General features: G+C 41.3%; 1 protein-coding gene across 2 annotated transcripts in view; it reads right to left on the reverse strand.

Annotated features, from left to right (window-relative positions):
- The window catches only part of cxxc4 (CXXC finger 4), a 43,675-nt gene that overhangs the window by 7,180 nt on the left and 16,219 nt on the right, over positions 1-20,276 (reverse strand). The window contains exons 1-2 of one of the 2 annotated variants that reach the window (XM_079337174.1): positions 16,804-17,245; positions 13,939-14,878 (exon numbers count right to left, since the gene is read on the reverse strand). In XM_079337174.1, coding sequence (XP_079193300.1) covers positions 13,939-14,763 — 825 coding nt within the window. In that variant the 5' untranslated portion in view covers positions 14,764-14,878; positions 16,804-17,245. Of the gene's footprint in view, positions 1-13,938; positions 14,879-16,803; positions 17,246-20,276 lie in introns of those variants that run through there. The other variant, XM_079337173.1, reaches the window with a different exon arrangement.

Genomic DNA, 20,276 nt, shown 5'->3' on the forward strand with positions numbered 1-20,276 from the left:
AGACTACTAAAGAGGTCCGTTCAGGCCACTCTGAACGCATTTAGTATGAAATGAGTCGACGTTTGCAGGGACCGTGCGCGCCGTCCGGACTGTGCCGACCGCAAGGAGCATCAATCAGGTTTAAGTTGTCCTGTGGACAAAGCAGTACATCATACATCTTTACCCATCTTTTACTGTATATAAGCAAGTAATGTTTTCTTTTTTTGAATAGAAAAAAAAATCTTGTTTTCTCTTCAAACAAATCACTTACTGTAAATCTTTTCTGTATAAATACAAAAAGAGGCTGTTTCTGCAACATGCTATATGTCCCCTTGATTGACACCTACCCCATTGCCACAATGTTAGGCATTCAAAATAACAATACATACATTGTCAGTCTTCTTGCTGGTGGTCTTCTTGGCTTTTGTAGATTATAAAGAGGCATCAGTACTAATTTCAATCTGTTTCATGACTTGCTAAAAACTCAGAGGAGCTTCAAACCTCCTTTTATTTCTGGATAAAAGGACAACAACTTAAAAAAGTGACTGATGCTCAAAAGCATGCAGAGGTGCAGAGCGAGACAGGATCAGGAAATAGAAAATAGGAAATGCAATGTTTAATCTGAATCAAGGTAAGGGCAGATTGGGCAGCTAGCCAAACTTTCAGGGCCGATCACAGAGTCTCAAGAAGAGAAGGAGGACGACGAAGTTTCAGTGGTGCAGACAACCTTAACTGATGTGTTATATATTGCCTGTCACTTTATTCTGCAGGAATATTGGGGCGTTGCCAAGCTCAAACCTGGAAGGTAGAGCAATCCATCACCAGTACCGTTACCGCGGTTGGTGGGTGGGGGCTGAAATCTCATCTTGAAGCTTGTAGCCAATATTCCAGCCACCCAATGACGTTTATAAAAGGCACCTCTCCAAGGCCGCCATCACAGACAGGCCGCTCATCTCCTTAGGCACATGCCACTGCCTCCGGTCCTGCATTCCACCCAAACGCAGACAGACTCTCTCAGACTTTGAACATTACCTGTATTTACCAGTGACAGTCATCTATAACATTAATTCTGGTGATTATGTCCAAAAAGTAAGCTGGCTTTAATGGAATAAGCATAGTAAGGGACCACCATACCACCACCATAAACGATGAATACATTTCTGTGTCCATACATTTTGTGCTGAAGGGTAAAAAGCCAACAGGAACACATAATGTGTTCATGATCATCCCATGATCGCATACATGGGTGGAATGCTAAATTTACCTTAAAGTTAGATGGCATATCATATGAGGTACCAAACACACACACAAAAAAAATCTTTACCCTGATCCAACAAAGTGTCATGCTATGTGCCAAAATAATTTGATTAAACACTATTATTGTCAGAACAGGTTTAAGGATCTGCTGTAACCTTGGATCATAACCTTTGAATTATGATTTATATAAACCATGAACGAACCATGACTTGAATGAACCATAGAAATATCAATCAAGTGTGAATCAAACGGCTTTTGTTACTGACTCAGGATCTCTTTTGCCTCAACTGGAATAACACTCAAAGCCTTTCTTTAAAACGCTGGAAAAGAATGTGCAAGAGCGAAAAGTCTGCACAGCAGTCAGTCCAACGGTGAAACCTTTAGCTGGATCAATGGAAGTACAATTTCTGTGGAGTCTAAGTACACAAACACCACAGACACGCTCTCATTTCACACCATTCAACAGACATAAAGGAGCAAAAGTGAAATCAAATAAATCAGTTTAGCTTTCCTGCAGGTGAGAATTTCCTCTTATTAGAAAGGATTCTACAGATATGTAATCAGAAGTATTTTGAATCAGTCCGTTTGATATTTTTACCTGTGTTCCACACTTTTAAAAAACATCAAATCTATGATCTCCAATAGACACTTAGGCAGATTGTCTAGTTCTGCATACATTTAGTAGATTTTTTTTCATTTAGTAGATTTAAAAAACAAATTAAGCCAATTACAACACGTTTTTTCCTTCTCATAAATTTCTTGGTCTGTATAGTCTACATGTACAAAACAAACTCACTTGATACCTAGACAAGACATGCAAACCAGTCTCATTATAGAATTCCACCACCAGAGCTACAATCCTTTAATTCAAGGTCCAGCCTCGCATCAGGCATCCTACGAGCAAATCAGGCTAAGTGTATTGCGGATGTTTGTGAGTAATGAGGAATTTGGGAGTTTTTTGCTGACGAGGCGTGTTTGAACCGGGAGGGGTTGGGGTGGTGTATGATGGTGTGCTTAAGAGCCGTGCCTGGGAGAGGCGGGGTGGTCACAGGGGGGAGATTAGGCTGAGGGGCAGCGGAGGAAAACCAAATCCATCTCCATCTCAGAAACATCCTAAAGCAGATTACTTACTTCAGTAGAGGGGAGAGGAGAGAGAGAGAGAGAGAGAGAGGAAGAGAGGGAAGAGCATGAGATGGAAGGGGGGAGCGGTGGAAAAGAGAGAGGGAGAGCAATTAGCATAGATGCAATTCTGGCACCGTCCTCTGACTTGATATTTGACCTTCTGCAGAAGTCTTGCCAAATCTCGCCTGAGAAGCGCAGACAGACCATATGGCAAAGTGCTGCTGGAGGCTGAGTGCAGTGTGACTCTGAGCCTCCGTATGCTAATGGGGGAATGTAATTACAGCGCAGTATTCCTGTAGGACGTATATTTTACCAGCCCTCCGTACGAGAGGGTCTGCAGTGAGACAGGCCAAGCCTCAGTGGCTTCAGAAAATACACTTTTATCAAACAGTCTGGCCGTTATTCAGTGGACATTGCGATGGAACGAGCCCAGTCTATGTGTGATGGCTCAGCAACCTGTCAGTTTGTGAGGAAGTCAATATATGTTGATGAAAACTCAAACACTTAAAATACAACGTTTAAAATGGACCGGAAAGCTGCTGACCTGCTGCTTACCATTAGACACGCCCCAATAAGTGATGTCACAGCAGATTTTTTCTATCAGCTACCAACAGCTAAACACCCGCTGAGCTGATGACATCACTAATTGAGGCATCACTTACTGTAGGTTCAACACACTTGAAACAACTGACAGTAGGGCCGTACTTGCTTTCTTAAATGAAATCAATACAAATTAACCAATCAAATTTTGTAGCATTGATAAACTCAGCATAACAACTGTCCAAAGAACTATGTGAATCATAGATCTTAGACAAATGAATGATCACAACTGAAATCAGCAGATTTAAATACATACTGCATTGGGAAAAGACATCCTGCACAAGGCAGGATTACTACTCATGCTGCAAACAATTAAAAAAAATATTTTATTTTCATGAAGATTTTGCATCCATTGACAGTCGAAGTACAGACAGGAAACAGAGTTAGGGGGGGACCAATTGAAAAACCTTAAGGCTGAAACCATGAACTGCAGCTTTAAAGTGTGTGTCTTTACCACTGCGCCAGACATACTTGCTACAGTGATGTCTTCCTTCGGTGTCACTATAAGGCTCAATATCTAGACTTCTATGGCAATGAAAGCAAACAACAAAAAATGTTCATACCAAAGCTTTGTGGTAAATAGTTACTGTCAATATGTTTATGTTTTCCTTCAGTCTCAGCGCCTCCCAATCAACACCAAAACATATTTCCCAGATTTAACCCAGTGGCCTAATTTCAAAAGACACAGGAGATGCAGCATGTAAACCCCATCATGTTATATTAATGCACAACTATTCATAATGGCCTCCGTTAATCCTGACAGACCAACCATAGCACACTTTATAGCAACTGACAATTGAACATAACAAAGGCGGCAATCATATTAACTCCCAAATACATTTGGCAAAGCAAATCACTGGTCTTTTAAGGGTTTGAATGCTCAAAACTGTTTCTATTAAAAATGTTTCAACCATAGCTTTGGATTGGTAAATCATCTGCTTTTTAACATGTAAATCTTAAATGCAGATGATGATAGAAAAGTATCTTAGTAACTGGTTTCTAATGTACCCAATAACACAAAATATAATCGCATCGCACACATAACGACTTCAATACCAAAAAGTGACTTGAATAAGCCTCTCGTCTATTTAAGGTGAATAGAAAATTCCCTGCCCACACAAACGGATGCTGAAATGACCCTCACAGGAGGAAACTGAGGCAGAACCATTGGGTCAGAGGCTCCAGCATGTAGCCGGGATCACCTACTACTAACTACAACAGTGCAGGCCTTCATTTCAATTAGCTCCACCTGAGTATCCTCGTCTGAGTAGAGCTATTTTAGGCCTGCTGCTTCAAAGCCACCTCTCCTCTCGGAGTAAACGGGAGACAGCGGAGAGGCTTTCAGGTGCTGCTAAGATTTCAGAAAAAAACAAAACAAAGAGACGCAGCAGCAAGGTCAATTGAGCTCCACGACAGGAAATCAGAGCAGTGTGAGCGAGGGAGAAGGGCAGGGGGGAGTATGATCAGGGAGCGGGGGAGGGGAGGAGGAAAGATGAACAGGACACGCGTTTGACTGTAGATACCTGAGGGATCGGGTATGGAAATCCCCAATTTCTCCGCCAAGTTGCAGCCCTTTGAACAGTGGAAGACGTCAGCAAGCACGGCGAGAAGCCATGTGGGTGTAACGAAGCGAGGGCTAAGCGAGGCAATGTGCTGCCAGTTCTCTGAAATGTTAAATTGAAATGCAAAGTAGGAGCAGGCCTCCTTGTTTTGAGCAGATTTCTCAGCATCTGTGTGGGAGCCCTTAAACTCAGTGGATCTATATGCAGAGCTCTGCATATTTACTGTATATCAACATCATATTTTGGTTAGGCTTAGAGAATACACACAACCACAGTTGAATCTTTAATTGCTCCCACTTAAAGGAAAATTGAGTGAAATAAATATTGGCATCAAATTTGTGAGAAACAAAAATGTCAGTTTGGTAAATAAGATTTTGAATATGTTTGCACCTGTCAAGTTCAGAGTCTATTTCCTGGTGACTCACAACCATACAGCTTTAATGCACATGAAACTTCCTTGGTTAATTTCCTCCTCATTAGCATCACTGATGTGCCCCTTAGATAGGCCCCGAACCCAAAGCACTCCAGTGAAGCTGCTCAGGGTTAGCAGGTCACTCCGTGGTTCTACAGAGCAGATCACACGTGTGACTGTGTGGGTGTTTTTGTGCAGAAAAAAGCTGGCCCTTCAGAGAAAATTCTCAGAGTGAGAAGAGAAAATGAGCATAAAAATTTCAGGTGAGAAGTAAACTGTGTCTGTAGACATATTTAGTTTTAAAAAACCCATTGAATAAGAGGGCTGAAAAGTAAAGTTCTAACAGCACAGCAAAGGGAAGCTCAAGATAACTCTTGATTTTACAATCTTCCATTTAGAAGAATTCACTGTTAGATTCATAATCTTTACTGTTTCTCTTAAGTTTATAATGTGAATATCTCTTTATTGTATGAAAGAGGAGCCTGTATTTTTTTCTAATTGATATTTTAACTCAACCAGGACTATAGCAAGAGGAACTTTAAGGTCTGTTTAAGTATCCAAGTGAATTTGAAAGTATGAAAAAAAACTGCATTCTCTTGAGTGCTCACTTGAAGCTGGCCAGGAGACCCAGAAATCACCTAAACACATTCAAAAAATGCAATTTTTACAGCAGGAATTGTATTTTTTTTTTTTTACAACTCATCCAGTTTTATTTTACAAAGGACACCATTTAGTTAGGCACGAAGCTGACCTGATTGATGGCGGGCGTGATGAAGCGCTTTTTTCAAAGAGCTTTAAATCTGCCTCAACTCCAGCTATTAGCCTGTTATTAGGCTGACTGAAAGTTCAGTTGAAACAGCATTAACCGTTAGGAGTCTGGGCTTCCAAAGCCCCCTGCAGGAACAGATAGGTGATGTCACTTAGGCTTTTGTCCATTAATAGTTACAGTCTGTTTGATTCGATCTTTTTGTTCTTTTGATGCTTACTTAGTAATTTTACAGCTCCAGATTGACTATATTTGCACAAAACAAATCACATTTATGCATACACTATGGATTAAAAAGGTCATAAATTGGCTTTGGTTTTGTTTGAGAGTGGGACTTCATAAGCCTACATGCTCACGAACAGTAGTATGGCATTTTTATTTCCACTTCCACTGGTGAATGGTTAATAGACTTGAGCTTGTATAGCATGTTTCTAGTCTTCTGTCAACTTCAAGCAATTTTACACCGCAGGGCACACCTACCCCTTCATACAGAGGCTTCTATACAAAGTGAACATCAGAAGTAACTAATCATTATAAACATTCATACATTGGCAACAATTGGAGAAAATTAGTGTCTTGCCCAAGGACACATTGGACACGTAGCGGCATACCGCCTCATACAGCATGGTCAAGGCCATTGTGTCCTTTTGTTTGTGTCTCACTACAGGAGTTGAAAGTTTGGATTAGATAAAGGTTGTGATTAGCTAAATTATAATAACAATGAACGGTGGGCTCCCAGATGTGTTTAACCCCTTAGGAGAAAGTAAAACAAGGATTAAAGACAACTAGTTGGAGTCATAAGACTAAAATACTGAAGCAACATACAATGAGGAATTAGACAAGAAAGCTTTAGTTATACCTGAAGGTAAAGCTTGACAAAGATGAAAACAAGAGAGATGTCATTAGCAGAGAGCCAGTGGGCTATGTAACGTGAAATTCTATGTTTAAGACAGAGCCTTTCCAACTGCTTCCCCACTCCAGATCCACACTGATCAGAAAGGAAATGGGTCACACTTTTTCAAAACACAGCTTGAACTGTGAGCAGAATGAAATCATTTCTCTCCTAAACACAAGGCAGCAGATGAAACAAGTCTTTTAAGGGATGACATCAAGCTTTGGACAAAGGAGCTCTCTGCTTAGGAATGAAAATATCCACCTGATGTCATCAACCACTGCATCATAAATCTATCCTCTGCCCGGGGGCCACACGCTGACTTCACGCCTCTGTGACACTCTCCAACCCCAGGGTTTCTATCAGAAAAAAAAAAACAAAAAACCTTGAAATATCTTCCTGGGCATGGTGTCAGATGCTCGGCATGAAATATTCATAATGTGAGAGCACAGCCACAATAGAGGAGGTGGCAGTATGCAAGGATTTGACTTGCAGAAACTGAGACGCTTAAAGCATGTTGGCTGATTTCTCCCATCGCCACTCGTCACTCACAAATTGACTATCACATTGGTTTTCGTGAGTGAATAGCCCAGAACGGTCTGTCATTTAGTGGCTTTAAAACCCACAAATATACCCATTAAAAATGTGCAGTATTAAATTATATTGCCCTGTTTAATACATTTCATCTGCTTTTCAAACTACAAGGTTAAACGACTTGGAATTTCTATCTGCAGTACCATAAAGTGCCAGGGAACACAGCAAGTTTAACAAAAAAAGGACCATTTGGATGTTTTCCTATATGGTTTAACCAACACTAATGTTATGTGTCCAAACAATTCTGAAGTCTGCGATAAACTGCTTCGAGTGAGAAACTTTTAAAAGGTTCTTCCTGTTATCTAAAGGGACAGGAAGAGAGGAGTCACAATTGAAATACATAGTAATTAAAATGAGTCAATCAAGTGTTAAAGTTCATTACCAATCTAGAGATAAGTCAAACAAAATGTGTGAACACATTATCATGCAGCGATAAGGTCACTGTGTCAGAAGGGAAAGATGTGATGGATACCGTAAATGCATACGTTTGTGAACAAACAAGACTTATTCCAAAAATGAGAGTTTGACATGAAATGATCTCTGGTCTGGACCCTTTGATGCACTGCTAATGGTAAATGAACCCCAAGCACCAAGTAGCAGCCAATGCTCCAGCTTTGTGGAAAACAATGAGGTCTGATTTAGGAAAAGCATTATAAATTCAAACATTGAAATGAACAATGTGTAGAGATAGAGATTAGCAATGTGTAGGTAAAAAGACACAAAAAGACACACAGAGAGCAGCTATACCTTGTGTTAAATTCAGGTCTTTATACTCTCACAGCTTGACCTTAGAATTTGGGGATTATTTTAAGCCCATATTATGAATCCATTATGACTTGTTGCACTCCTAAAAGTCAATCTCTCAATCAAAAGTCTTCATAAATGCTTACATAGATGATTGGCGCAGGTGAAGCCAATGTGTTCATTTTCTCAAATGCAAAGGCTGATAAACCATAAATAAGCCATGAAGTCAGAAATAACAAGCAACACTGAGTTTTTAAAAGAGCCAAAACAGTCAGTCTTGAATTATTTAAACTAACTTATGACCAGACATTATGAATCGTACTGACCTAAAAAAGGCTGTTTTGAACGATGAACGAGTTCAGCTGAAGATCATTCTTAAAACATTAGATAACAATGATATCACAAACCCACAACTTTTGTTTTGGTGGGTTTTGGTGTAGCACCATTGGAGCCAACAAGTACAAAATGCTTATTCAGCTTTAATATGTCCACCTCTTGGTAGAGCCATAGTCTAAAAAAACAAGATAGTGCCCCCTCCCCCTTCCAAACTCCACGTATTGAACCAACTTTAAACTGGCTCACCAATACTCCAACTCCGATGGTAGCATGACTACAACAAGAATAAAGGCAATAATGACAAGTTTTGAACAGAAATATTTTACCAACAAAACAATGCCAAAGACCTCTGTTAAAGGTAAACATTTACATGTAGAATTTTTGTTTTCTAAATCTATTGAAAATTCATTGAACCTCTGTGATATATTTTTTTTATTGAGTACATTACCTCTAATATTTCCAACAACCAGAGAAATCCTGGATTTTGTAGTTGTAACGGTACGTGTCTCTCGTGACGGCTGCCGTGACAGAGCCACCAGGAAATGTTTTATTGTTGCCATGGTAATATTGGATGTCAGAGACCTCTGCATAAAGAAGTTTGGAACTGCTATTGAACGCTTTACTGTCACTGTACAGCATGTGCTGCTGTGATAAAAACATCAAGTTAATTTATACATTAACTCGCCTGTAAACGCATTATTTTCTTCTTTACGTCTGTTTTGTTTGTTCCTCTTGACTACGGTCAACTCGAAGTATATTTTTAATTGGGGTGTGGCGGCAGAGAAAATAATTCCCATGATATTTTGCACAAAAGCCCCCTAGAAGCAGAATTTATATGCTTTGCGTTTAATTAACAGCTCATGTATCATGAAACAACATCATCAGGAACAGCTTCTCTAACATGACTCGTATTGGTCCATCAATATATTTGAAAAGGAAAGCATCCTTCTGTTGCGTTGCATTAAACACATACACATAAACTAAGAGCATATATCCAAATAATTCAAATTCCCTTTTTTTTCATAAAGCTAAATAAAAGAAGACATCTTGTCACAATGCTCTGCGTCATTGCAATCCCATGATGCATTGGCTGAAGACTTTTCTCTCACACTTTTTCATTCAGGCTCTCAGTAATGACGAGATACCTTTTAACTTCTCAGCCAGAGTCAGCATCAATTATTTATCGTCATCTGTTTAAAATTTAAAGTGCCACACATTAACGTCCTCCCGCACCTGCTCTTTCACGCTGTCCACCCTCCACTGGGCTGCTTCCTACACCAATCCCTGTCTCCCTCTTTCTGTCTTTTTCTCTCTCTCTCTTTCCTGAAACTACCATAAAGACAATGACAATGGGTTTCTCTCTCACCGCTGAACCAGGGATGTTAAATCAAACAGGGGCAGAGGAGGCGACAGACCACATAATGTAAGGCCATCGTCCAGACGCCTCCGATTACGATTTGGCCTTAATTGGTGGCGGTGGCAAAAATGATGAATTCTTTAACAGTGCTGTGCGGCTTTCCTTTTTGAACACAGCAAAAGGCCTAAGGAGGACAGCTACTCAGTGCAAATGGAAGCTGACAGAAAATCCGCACGGCACGACTGGTCTTGGAGGGGAAAAAAAGGGGCATGACAATGAATAAGGGGGCCTGTGCTCTTAGGTAGCTCGCAGGGAAGATGTGTATAATTAAGCAGTCTGCATCGTGGTTCAGATGGCAAAATCCTATTGTCTTGACAGGAGCTTAAGGTTGCCCTTTAGGTTGAGATGCGTGGCAGCGCTCAGGCCTCATTTTTTCTTTTTTTTCACACTCCTCAAGACCTCTGCGACCAAATTAATCTGCAGTTTTAAAGCTTGAATAAATCCAGTAAGTTAGGGATCTGCAGATCTAAAGGCCGTCTGTCCCTCAGGCTTTTTTTTCTCTTCTCCATTTTTTTTTTTTTATTTCCTTACCCCCCTCTCCTTTGCCCACAGAGATTGGCTGGCAGCACTCGGTGTTATCTCCAGGGAGGCAAAGGTTGGGGGGAGGGGGTGAAGGCCACAGATTCGCCCTTATCTATTCTGAGCACACCTAAAACAAATTAGACCTGGCTGCTGTGCCGTATTTGGCTTCCTTGCTCTCATTAAGAGGCAGAATCCAAGCTATTTTCCTCAAGGTCCTGCTTTCTAGCATTTTGGGCCTTGTCTTTTATCACAATAGCAAAGGTTTCCAGGCAGCCTTGCCACCTTTTCATCGCCCGCATTTCATGTAGTCATATCAACAGTGCACAAAGAGCAGTGAGGGAGAGAGGGAGGGAAAGCCTGTCCCCTTATACACTATAGGATGCTGTTTTTTCCTGCTCAGGCTTGATGCTGGCCTTTGACATTTGATAATTGAAAGAAGAAATCTGTTGTTTGCCCTTTTCATGCCTTTTATTTTTTTTTACTCCGTTCAGCTAAAATCATAAAGCACACGTGAACGTTTTTATTTCAAGGATTGTAGCTTGCTCTGCTACAGCTCTGTTGTTATGGTCAAATGGTTTCTCTCAATGTAGGCAAAAACCCATTTTAAATGAGTATGCTACATTTATGTCAAAGTTCAGAAGTATATTGCTTGAGAAATGTATCAGCACAACTAACGCCAGATTTAAACTTTGCTCTTATTGGGAGTCAGTGACATCACAAGTAACATCTATTCAGAAACTTACAATCAACACTGAATATTTAAAAAAATGTGGAAAATTGGCCTTTCATCACAACCCATCAAATGTAATTAAGATAAAATACAATAAAGTCCGACTATTGTTAACTCACTCTCTGCTTTTGGGCAGTAAAAAAAATCCTAAACTTAAACAGGAGAAGGAATATCAATGCTTAGGTGAACTGCTGGAAATAATGTTCATACAAAAGCCAATAACTTGTGATAAGAGGTCAGCACGAGACGTAAACTTCTGGACCAGAAGTTTAAAGCCCTACACACCTAAAGATTTGGAAAGAGGCTGCCTTAGAAAATGACAGTATTACGTCACGCCATTTCACTTTTAGTGCTTCAACGTTGATCAACACCAGACCTGACAATCACGCCTTTTACCTTTTCAAAATGAAGAGCACGGCTAGGATGAGTTCTCTAGCCTCAATGCAGAAATCCGAGTAGAGTTGAGGTAAACATGTGAGGTAAACAGAGGAGAAGACACAGCCTGCCCATATTTGAGTATTACTGCATTTGAAAGTTAATGAAGGACCTTTGAGCTATAGGAGCTCAAGCTACGCAAAGGTAACGGCTCGGGAAATGTTAGGTTAGATGAGATTCCTTTGCCAGACTAATCCATCCTGGAGCCTGAGAGCAGCACAGAGAGAGAGAGAGACAGAGAGAGAGAGAGAGAGAGAGAGAGAGAGAGACAGATCTGCAGCAGAACAGCACAGCAGTGACACAGGGCAATTCTCTAGGGCCTTGCATTAGCGCGCTAAATTAAAGGGGGTATTAGATTAAATTGGCTCTCCGATTTCAGGGGTGTGAGTAAAATTCTGATTTGCATTTTCCACCGCTGCTTAAGATATAATTAGTTCAGGGTGATTCCCATGTGGAAAACACTGACAGCCAAATCTATCTGGCTGCCTGTAGCTTATCGTCTTCTTCCGAGGCAGAAGGTGCACTCGGATCATGTTTGCGTTTGTCGGTGTTTGGTAAGTGTGAGGATGCATATGTGTTTGTGTGCAAAGAGCGAGAAAATATCTCCTTTTTTACTGACTTCAGGACGTGATTCGTCCCACTTCTCAATCAAATCCCTCTGAACAGAGTGCGGCCATGAGCACAGAAGAAGAACTCCACGTTAATGCCCATATACAAGTTTGTGGAAGCATAAGCAACACTTCACACCTCTGAGACGCCTTTAAACTCCAAACCTATTTCCGCAGCAGAAGGTGCACCTGTAATTACAGATGCTGAGTCAAAAATAACAATTACAGCCACACAGCTCCATCATAGGACTTACTGAACTCGGAGGAGCAGCTTTTTAACAGCAAGTGTGGATTTGTTTGGGGGGGGTTCACACCCTCTGTAATTCTAACCGTCTTTGCAAATGGATGTTTTCCAAAAGTGAGTGTACCCATGAATTATGAATGTGAAGCCAGCTTCCTGGACACCTGGTACATGATATCAGCAGTGAACATTAAATGAGCTTCCGACTTCTGTTGTTTACATGTCCAACCTCTAACCCCTAACCCATCAGACTTTTTTTTGAAGTCTTAAACCCTAATTCTCTCAAAGTTGTCCACACTGAAGGAAAAGCATTATTGGCTGCATCAGATTTCCGCAAAGCATTTCAATTAAAACGTTGAAATGTCCACAGTGCTTGTCTGCACAAGGTGTATGTACAATGCCTGACTTGAAAATGTGATGTGAGAGGAATTGACATTTGCTCTGTTGATTATTATTGGTTATAAATTGTTATGGTATCTGGGATTGGGACATGCTTTTAAACCAGGACTGAATAAACACAAAATTAGAGAACAAAATGGGCATAAATGATGAGTCTTATGTCACATGATGTATACACTATGCTTTAAACAAGGCTCAATATTAAGGTACAATTTCAATGGACTTGAAAATCTTTCAAAATGTTTTGATCAATGGCAAAGAAAAGGCCCCATAAAATGTGATCTTCAAATCCTGAAACATGAAAAAATCTTAGCCAGACGCTATCTGCACATATTCAATCAGGCATCCGACAAACTTTCCCTCGAATTTTCCTCTCTGTGTATTTATTTAGTTAATGAGCAGATCATCCAGCTTCAGGTTGCATGTGCTGGTGACTCATCCACAGCGACTCATGTAAAGTCAGATAAGTTCAAACTCTCAGAGTGAAGAAAAACGAATATGCAACTTAACATTCATATTCTGCCTCTGCCCTTCATAACCAAACAGCAGCTTCAAAATAAATCAATTGAACCTTTACAGACAAAACAACGCAGCCTCTGATTGTGTCCTAATGAAGCCTCTAGCTACATGTCAATTAAGCCGCTGCTTAAGATGTTTTCCTCTCTCCTAAGTGACACTTTTTTTCTGCACCCCTCCGGATATACATCACCCTCCAGACTGATCCATAATTGGCCATAATGACACAAATGTAATATAAAATGATTTCATCTCAGCCCTCGTGTATATGCAAAATCAATCCATACAGGATCAGTGGGAGAGGATCAGCCCCCCTCCCCACATTTAAAGTTGGGGGCTGTTATGAGAAACACCGTCAGCAGCCCTGCCATCACTCTCAGCATCTCTTGGTGGTCTGAGGCTGAGGCTTTGTGGGATATTGATTCTCCCCATCCAGAGACGGTTTCCATAATTGGTTAAAATGACCGGGTGCAGAGAGGGATGGCTCTCTGCTGAAAACCATTTCCCAGCCCTGCTTGGAGCTGAGCCAAGCTCAGGGTTGTTCGGATGCGTTCCAGCCCCAGCCTGACTGGCAGCAATTAGGGGTGTCTGAGCCAAGCTCAGCTTGCGCTCCACACAAACACCCCTAATTACTGCCAATTAGGCTAGGCGGGTAGGCAGATTTGAGAAGCCGGGGGGATGTTCAGGCATGGGTGGGCATGGAAACAATTTTCAAGGGCTTAGAACGTGACTGGATGAAAAGGTTAATGCTTTAGAGTGCGAGGGGATAATAACAAAAGAAGGGGAAGCAGAGCCCTGGTTCTCACCTCCAGCGACGAGCCTGGCTTCTTCTTCAGCTCCTCGCATTTCCTAAATTTGCAGATCTGGTGGCCCGTTTTGCGGTTCCGACAACTGCTGCAGACACCACAGTTGATTAGCCGCCTGCAGGGTGCACAGACCCCACACCTTTTCCTTTTCTTCTTCGCCGGGTTTCCACTGGATACCGAGGAATTATTCTGTGGGCAGTCTGCCAGATTGGCAATTTGAAACGCACTGTCTGTAACGGCTGCTGAGGCTGCGGGGGAGTGAAGGGCTGTCATGACGATGACCCCGGGAGGTAATGAGATGCCCCCTAAAGCCGGGATAGCGGAAAAAGTTCCAACGCGTTCTGGGAGATTCATTATCTCTGCTTCAGCAGCGCCGCATTTCAGCTTGTTCATGCATTCTCCTGCTAAAGGTCTGCAGTGTTCGGGGGATAAGGTAGAGAGGAAATTATTATTTGCCATTTGCAGCGTCTCTGGCGGCACGCCAGGCTTCCCCGGCCTCTGGGAGTCATTTCTATGCATGCTGGTCCTATTAGGGTTTATTGCCGCTGATTTCCTTCCCCAGAGCATGGCGTTATCGCAGTTCCATGGGGACATGCCAATTCTTGCACTGGGAAAAATGGGCGTTGTGATGCGGGCAATCTTGGCAGTCTGTGGAAATGCCCCATTGGTTTTATAAAAGTTCGCAAAAGACCTGTACCTTTCCATTTCTGCGTTATAATCCAAAAGCTGGCTTAATCCACCATCCTGGAGATTATCCTTTTGTAAAAGAGACACGTCTGCGTTCTGTCCGTTTTCAATGCAAAGTGCACTGTTTATGTTAGACATGGCGGAGGAACAGTAGTTTGATGTTTGGTAGAAGAGTGTGAGGTTACAGCGGCCTTTGTGGAACGGAGGCTGGTTACCAACAGTGTGTTATCATCCTGGTTTATCTTCTCCAGAGCTAGAAGCAAAACAAACAAACAAACAAACAAAAAAAAAACAAAAGTTACACATAAAAGAGGCAATGTTTTCATTTGAATCAGATTTCATTCCTCTGCTGCAACTTTTCTGCGAAACATTTGAAGACTTCTCTGGCATGTTGTTTACGCCTCGCGTTGTACACTGAAACTATCACAAACAGTCAGAACTGATCTCCCTCTCATGACAATATGTGATAGCTGTGACAGACCAACATGGCATTATTTTAATGGGGGAAAGAATTAGCATGCTTCAAAAAACTACCACTCTTTCAACATTGTTTGGATGTCTTGTCAAAGTATTCTTACATATTTTGAAGAAAGTCCAATCAGCGACTTCACAGAATGAATAAATACATTTTAATACACGAGGGGATGTTTCATCAAAACACAGAAACTGAATATTCAACTGGAAAAAAACAACACTTTTTTGAAAAGTTAGAGAAGAGCCCCAGCAGAATTCAGATTATGGCAGCAGACGCTACACGCTGAGATATTTTACTTAAGGCCTGTGATATAAGCTCTTAAAATAATCTGCTTTTGGTGCCAGGAGGAACATCGTCAAATATATTTCCTTTTTTTTTTTAATTTCATGTTGTAAAAATAGCAGAGGTGGTCCATGCATGTAACGCCTACTCTGTCAAGTCTTATGGGAGCTCCTGGTGTTCATTCATGGCGATTTACTCGATAACAGCACAGAGAAAGCCACTGGTCCGGTGGACCAGACCAACAATGGTGTCATCAGCCTGAGGATGGAATGTGTGTCAACGTGCGTGTATAGGTGTGTGTTTGCATGTGTGTCTCCATTTCCTCCCTCTCTCCAGCAGTCTGTCTGGATTTGGTTTCCATAGATAAAAGCCCATTAGACACATCTCCCTCTACTTCCATTACCTTTTTCTGGGCTTTCTCTCTTAATTGCCAAAGCTGATCCATTGCTGGAACACTAAAGCATTTCAAATCACTTCCATGGTGCTACCCAGCAGCTGTCTCGGAAAAAATAAACATAAATATGCAGACATGGAAGTGGAGAGATCACACTGGGTGGCTTATTAAAGTCATCTTAATAATGAACTGCATGCTTGAGCAGGTAAACATGTACACATAGCTACACAGACAACAACATATGCCCGCTCCGAAAGGATTTTTATTTTTACATGATTTTTAAATACACTAAAATGTATATAAAGGTCCAACATCCATTTTCTAAAATATTGTAAGTTTGGACTGCAGAAATGTGAAACCATGAGTCCTCCTAACCAGCCTCCAATCCAGATCTGCAGGTTCAATGTCGATGTGGCATCCACAACACCCTGCAAACCGGCAGTAAACAAAACCTCCTTGGCTTAATGATCAGCCCTCCTCAGGGTCATTATTACTTAATCAATTCACCCCTGGAGCGAAATACGCAGCCCAAAGGCAATCAAGTCACGGACATTGATTTCTCAGCCTGTAAACAAAGTTTAGAGAGACAGAAATGTTCAATACTTGGAGCTGGAGAGAGACACGAAGTGATGTAGGAAGGAGAGGGGGAATTAAAAAGGGAGAGAGAAAAGTAAAAGCCTGCACGTCCGATGACGAACCATTGTGCCTCTGCTGCTGCACCACGATGCCTTTAATGACACTCGGTCTGCTGTGAGCTGGACAGTCAGATCAAAGGTCATGCACGGATAATCCCAGGAGGAGAGAGCAGTGCAAGAGTGCAAACACAATCCTATAAAAAAATAATCTGACGTTGCTATGATCACTTGGCAGCCACATGTACACACATCCGGACGGGAATACGGGGTTAAAACGCATGCAAGTGGACGGAGAAATACGGACACACACACACACACACACACACACACGCACACACACATACAGAGAGAGAGAAAGAGAGGGAGAGGAGCAGAGAGTGAGCATAACCTACCTGGTTCCTGTAAAGAAAAGCTCCCAAGATACTACCAGCCTGCGTCCGCGTAACGAAACATTACCGCGAAATAACGCAAAGATGCGAGAAGACGCACGAACACAGGCTGCCGGAGGAGGAGAGCAGGGCGCGCGGCCGGATGTGTTTGTGTGTGTTTGTCAGAGCGCTCAAAACAAAAGGAGCATTTTTATCGAGTTTCTGGTGACGTAAAAAAAAAAAAGGTTGGAAAGTGCGTAAAAAAATGAAAGAAAGGTGCAAAAAGAGAGGAAGGCAGAAATCGCACAGGGGGTGAGGTGTTTCCTCTCCTCCTCGTGATCCGGGGGCTGTATTGTGTGTCTGCCTGCTCTCTGCTCGGTCCGTGTCTCCTGTCGCTGTGTGTGGCTGATTGGTGCTGAGGTGAGGAAGCAGGGATGTGGACACCTACTGATCATTGGCTGGAAATTACTATAGAAACACTCGGGAGGTGGGAGGGAGGGATTGATGGCTCAGGGCGACCCACAGGGAGCAAATTATCCACGTGAAATATCCGAGTCTTGTAGTAGCTTTTTTAATTTGTATTTTTACTATTTCCTTCATGACGGGGCATTTAGAGAGAAAGGGAGGAGGAGGGTGTCACTTGAGATGCGTCTTTTAATAACGATGGGGGAAACTTGTCATATTAATTTGAATGGAGCTGAGCTGTGATTAAGATAAAATACCTCCGCCGGGTTGGACGACCAGAGACAGCCATAATTACTGAAACCTCCGGGATTCATCACCACAATAAATCCCGCCTGCTGGCCATCCATGCCCACACAGCTCCCACAAGCTGACAAACACGCGCACGCATGGCATGTTTGTTCCACGAGACCCCCCCCCCCCCCCCCCCCCCCGCACGTTCATTCATGTTAAAGCCTATGAGCTTTGAGTTGAGATGAAAATAATGAGTCCAATCACTGCCCGTATTTTCCCACATCAGCATTCATCCAAGAGCCTCAGGAAGAGAGCTGCGAGAAAATTTACATGGGACCATCGCTTCTTTAACTCCAAACTATGACTAATTAATTATTGATGACAGAGACAAAACAGGTTGTAGGAACCAGGGGAACTACTTATTTTTTCAGAAATACTCAATCTTTTTAGGTAATAATGTGACTTGTTACTTTAACAACTCAAAAAGAAGAAAACAAGAAAAAAGATGAACTTTTTTTTTTTTGTTTTTTTTTACAGAGTATCACATTGTCAAGGTATCCAAAAAGTTCTCAGTTTTGTCTTGAATGAACAAACGATCAGATAGGATTGTTTTATTCAGTTTAAAGGCTGTGTTTTATGTTTTCATGTTGTGGGAAATCTGCAGTTCTTCTGTTCATTTGGTTGTTGTACAGTTGAATAGTTAGTAGCCTGTTTATTGATGATGTTTCTCACTGTCTGAACAAAACAAATCGGCAGCTATGATTGCTAATCGATCAGTAATAAAGAGGGGGACAGTTGACTTTTGATTAAAGAGAATCTGCATCCTATTCCTGAAATCAGATTGTCATGGCATAAAAAACCCAGCAGTTGTTCTGAGTGAAGAAGGGAAGGACAGTTTTGAAATACCAGCAAGAGACTACTGGATGTTGAAAGTACAAGATCTCAGCTTAGACATTCGGTTCACCATCCAAAGCCATTCTTTCCAAAACAACATGGACTTTCTGACTAGTCCATGAGAAAGCATTTCTGATATGAGCTCATTGCATTGCTGCCGTTGCCAGCTGTATATAACTTACAATCTCTGCAATTCATGCAAAATAGCTTTCTTGTTTTGATGTGTCGCTTTAGCTCTAGGGCTTTTAGCCATGGCCGCTTTGGTGCATATACTGTAGGTAGACAGGCAGTGGGGAAGCTGATAGATATGCCATGCTCATTACTAGTCACTCAGAAACCGTCATCATTTGATTCTCTTAATTGTTTTGTCAGATAATTTGATTTATTCTTTGCTGTGGGAGAGATTCAACATAAAAAAATCAGCTCTAGTTGTAATGGCTTATAACTGATGCTAAAGAAATCAGTGCTGCTATTGTAATTTTAATGATTCACATTCCTTTCTTGATTAAAATGAGAAAATACATATTTTACCACTTCAATTTAAAGTTTGCTAAGGCTTAAGCTGATGTTTTATTTGTTGTTTTGCCTTAACAACTTTTCAACATTTTTTAAAATGTTTTACATTAGAGAATATTCAGTGAACAAGTAGCCTAAATATTCATAGAACCAGTTGCCTTAAAATTGAAGTAGTACCTTTCTGTCAACAGAGAGATCAAATAATCAGTTAATCGTTCTGGCTCCACATGACCTATCAGTTAAAATGACATGACAGAAGAAAAAACAGTCCCTAGCTTCTTCTTTGAGACACGTTTAAGCATGAGTAAACAAAGTGACAGCTACACTGTCACATATCTAAGTCATGCAGCCCCTGCAGGTGAGCTGTGTGACACAGGCCTTCAGGCTGCTAAAGGCTACACTTTAATGAATTTACTGAGAGCTAGGATCACATAGGGTAGAGGAGAAGGAAAGAGTTTAACGCTAAATGTTTTACAATCAAGTGTAAATATCTGTGATTCTAAGATACGCAAAGTTAGGAGAGGAATAAATGGATACATTCACAGTTACATCTTGACTCCAAGAAGAAAGGATGTGGGTTGCTTTCATTAATGGATAAATGAGTTGACTGAATCAAACACCTATAAGGCCTTTCACACCTTTAAATTACTAAACAACTAAGCCCGAAAACATACTCTTTGTAATCATTAGCTGTCAAATCATCTTTTCTAAGTTGCTGCTTATCATTGTGGGTGTGGTAATCTCTAAAAACAGTCCATGTGGAAAGAAACTGAACACATTGGCCTCTTTACTAACGGCAATCATTTGAATAAGATTTTTCTTTTTATCCATTTCTATAAACAGAAATCTGTCTGAAAGTAATAATAACAATCCAGTTAGATGACTTTTCTCTGCATTACCTCCATTCTGGGTTCTCAGGCAGGTTGGACTGAAAACAATGTGCAGAACCTACATGTGCATCAAAGAGAAACAGATGAGTCTAACTTATTTTTTTCCTTTATCGCATATCACAGGAAGCATGACTAAATTAGACATTGCTCCCATGCGGGGGGCTTTTCTTGTCGTGACACACTCAGACAGTCCACAAGGGGTTACACAATTTGCCCTTTAAGCTGTCGTGAGTCGTTATGGGCACGATGACATTTATACATCTAAATACGTAAAGACTTTTAGAAAGTGCAACAGATGCTTGTCACTGAAGCCCCAACGCAGCAGCAGTGGAGCATCTAACAGAAACGGATTCGTGTTTCGACCAGAGAAGGTGTTAAGGTCAATAAAATTGACTCTATTTGGCTTTGCGTCTGTTGCATCTTCCACTGCAGATGCCGTAGCCTCAGATAACTATTTAAATGGGAGCCAATGATTTATATAATTCCTCAATCATATCTGTC

Source organism: Symphodus melops, assembly GCF_947650265.1.
Source record: "Symphodus melops genome assembly, chromosome: 2".
Taxonomy (NCBI): Eukaryota; Metazoa; Chordata; class Actinopteri; order Labriformes; family Labridae; genus Symphodus; species Symphodus melops.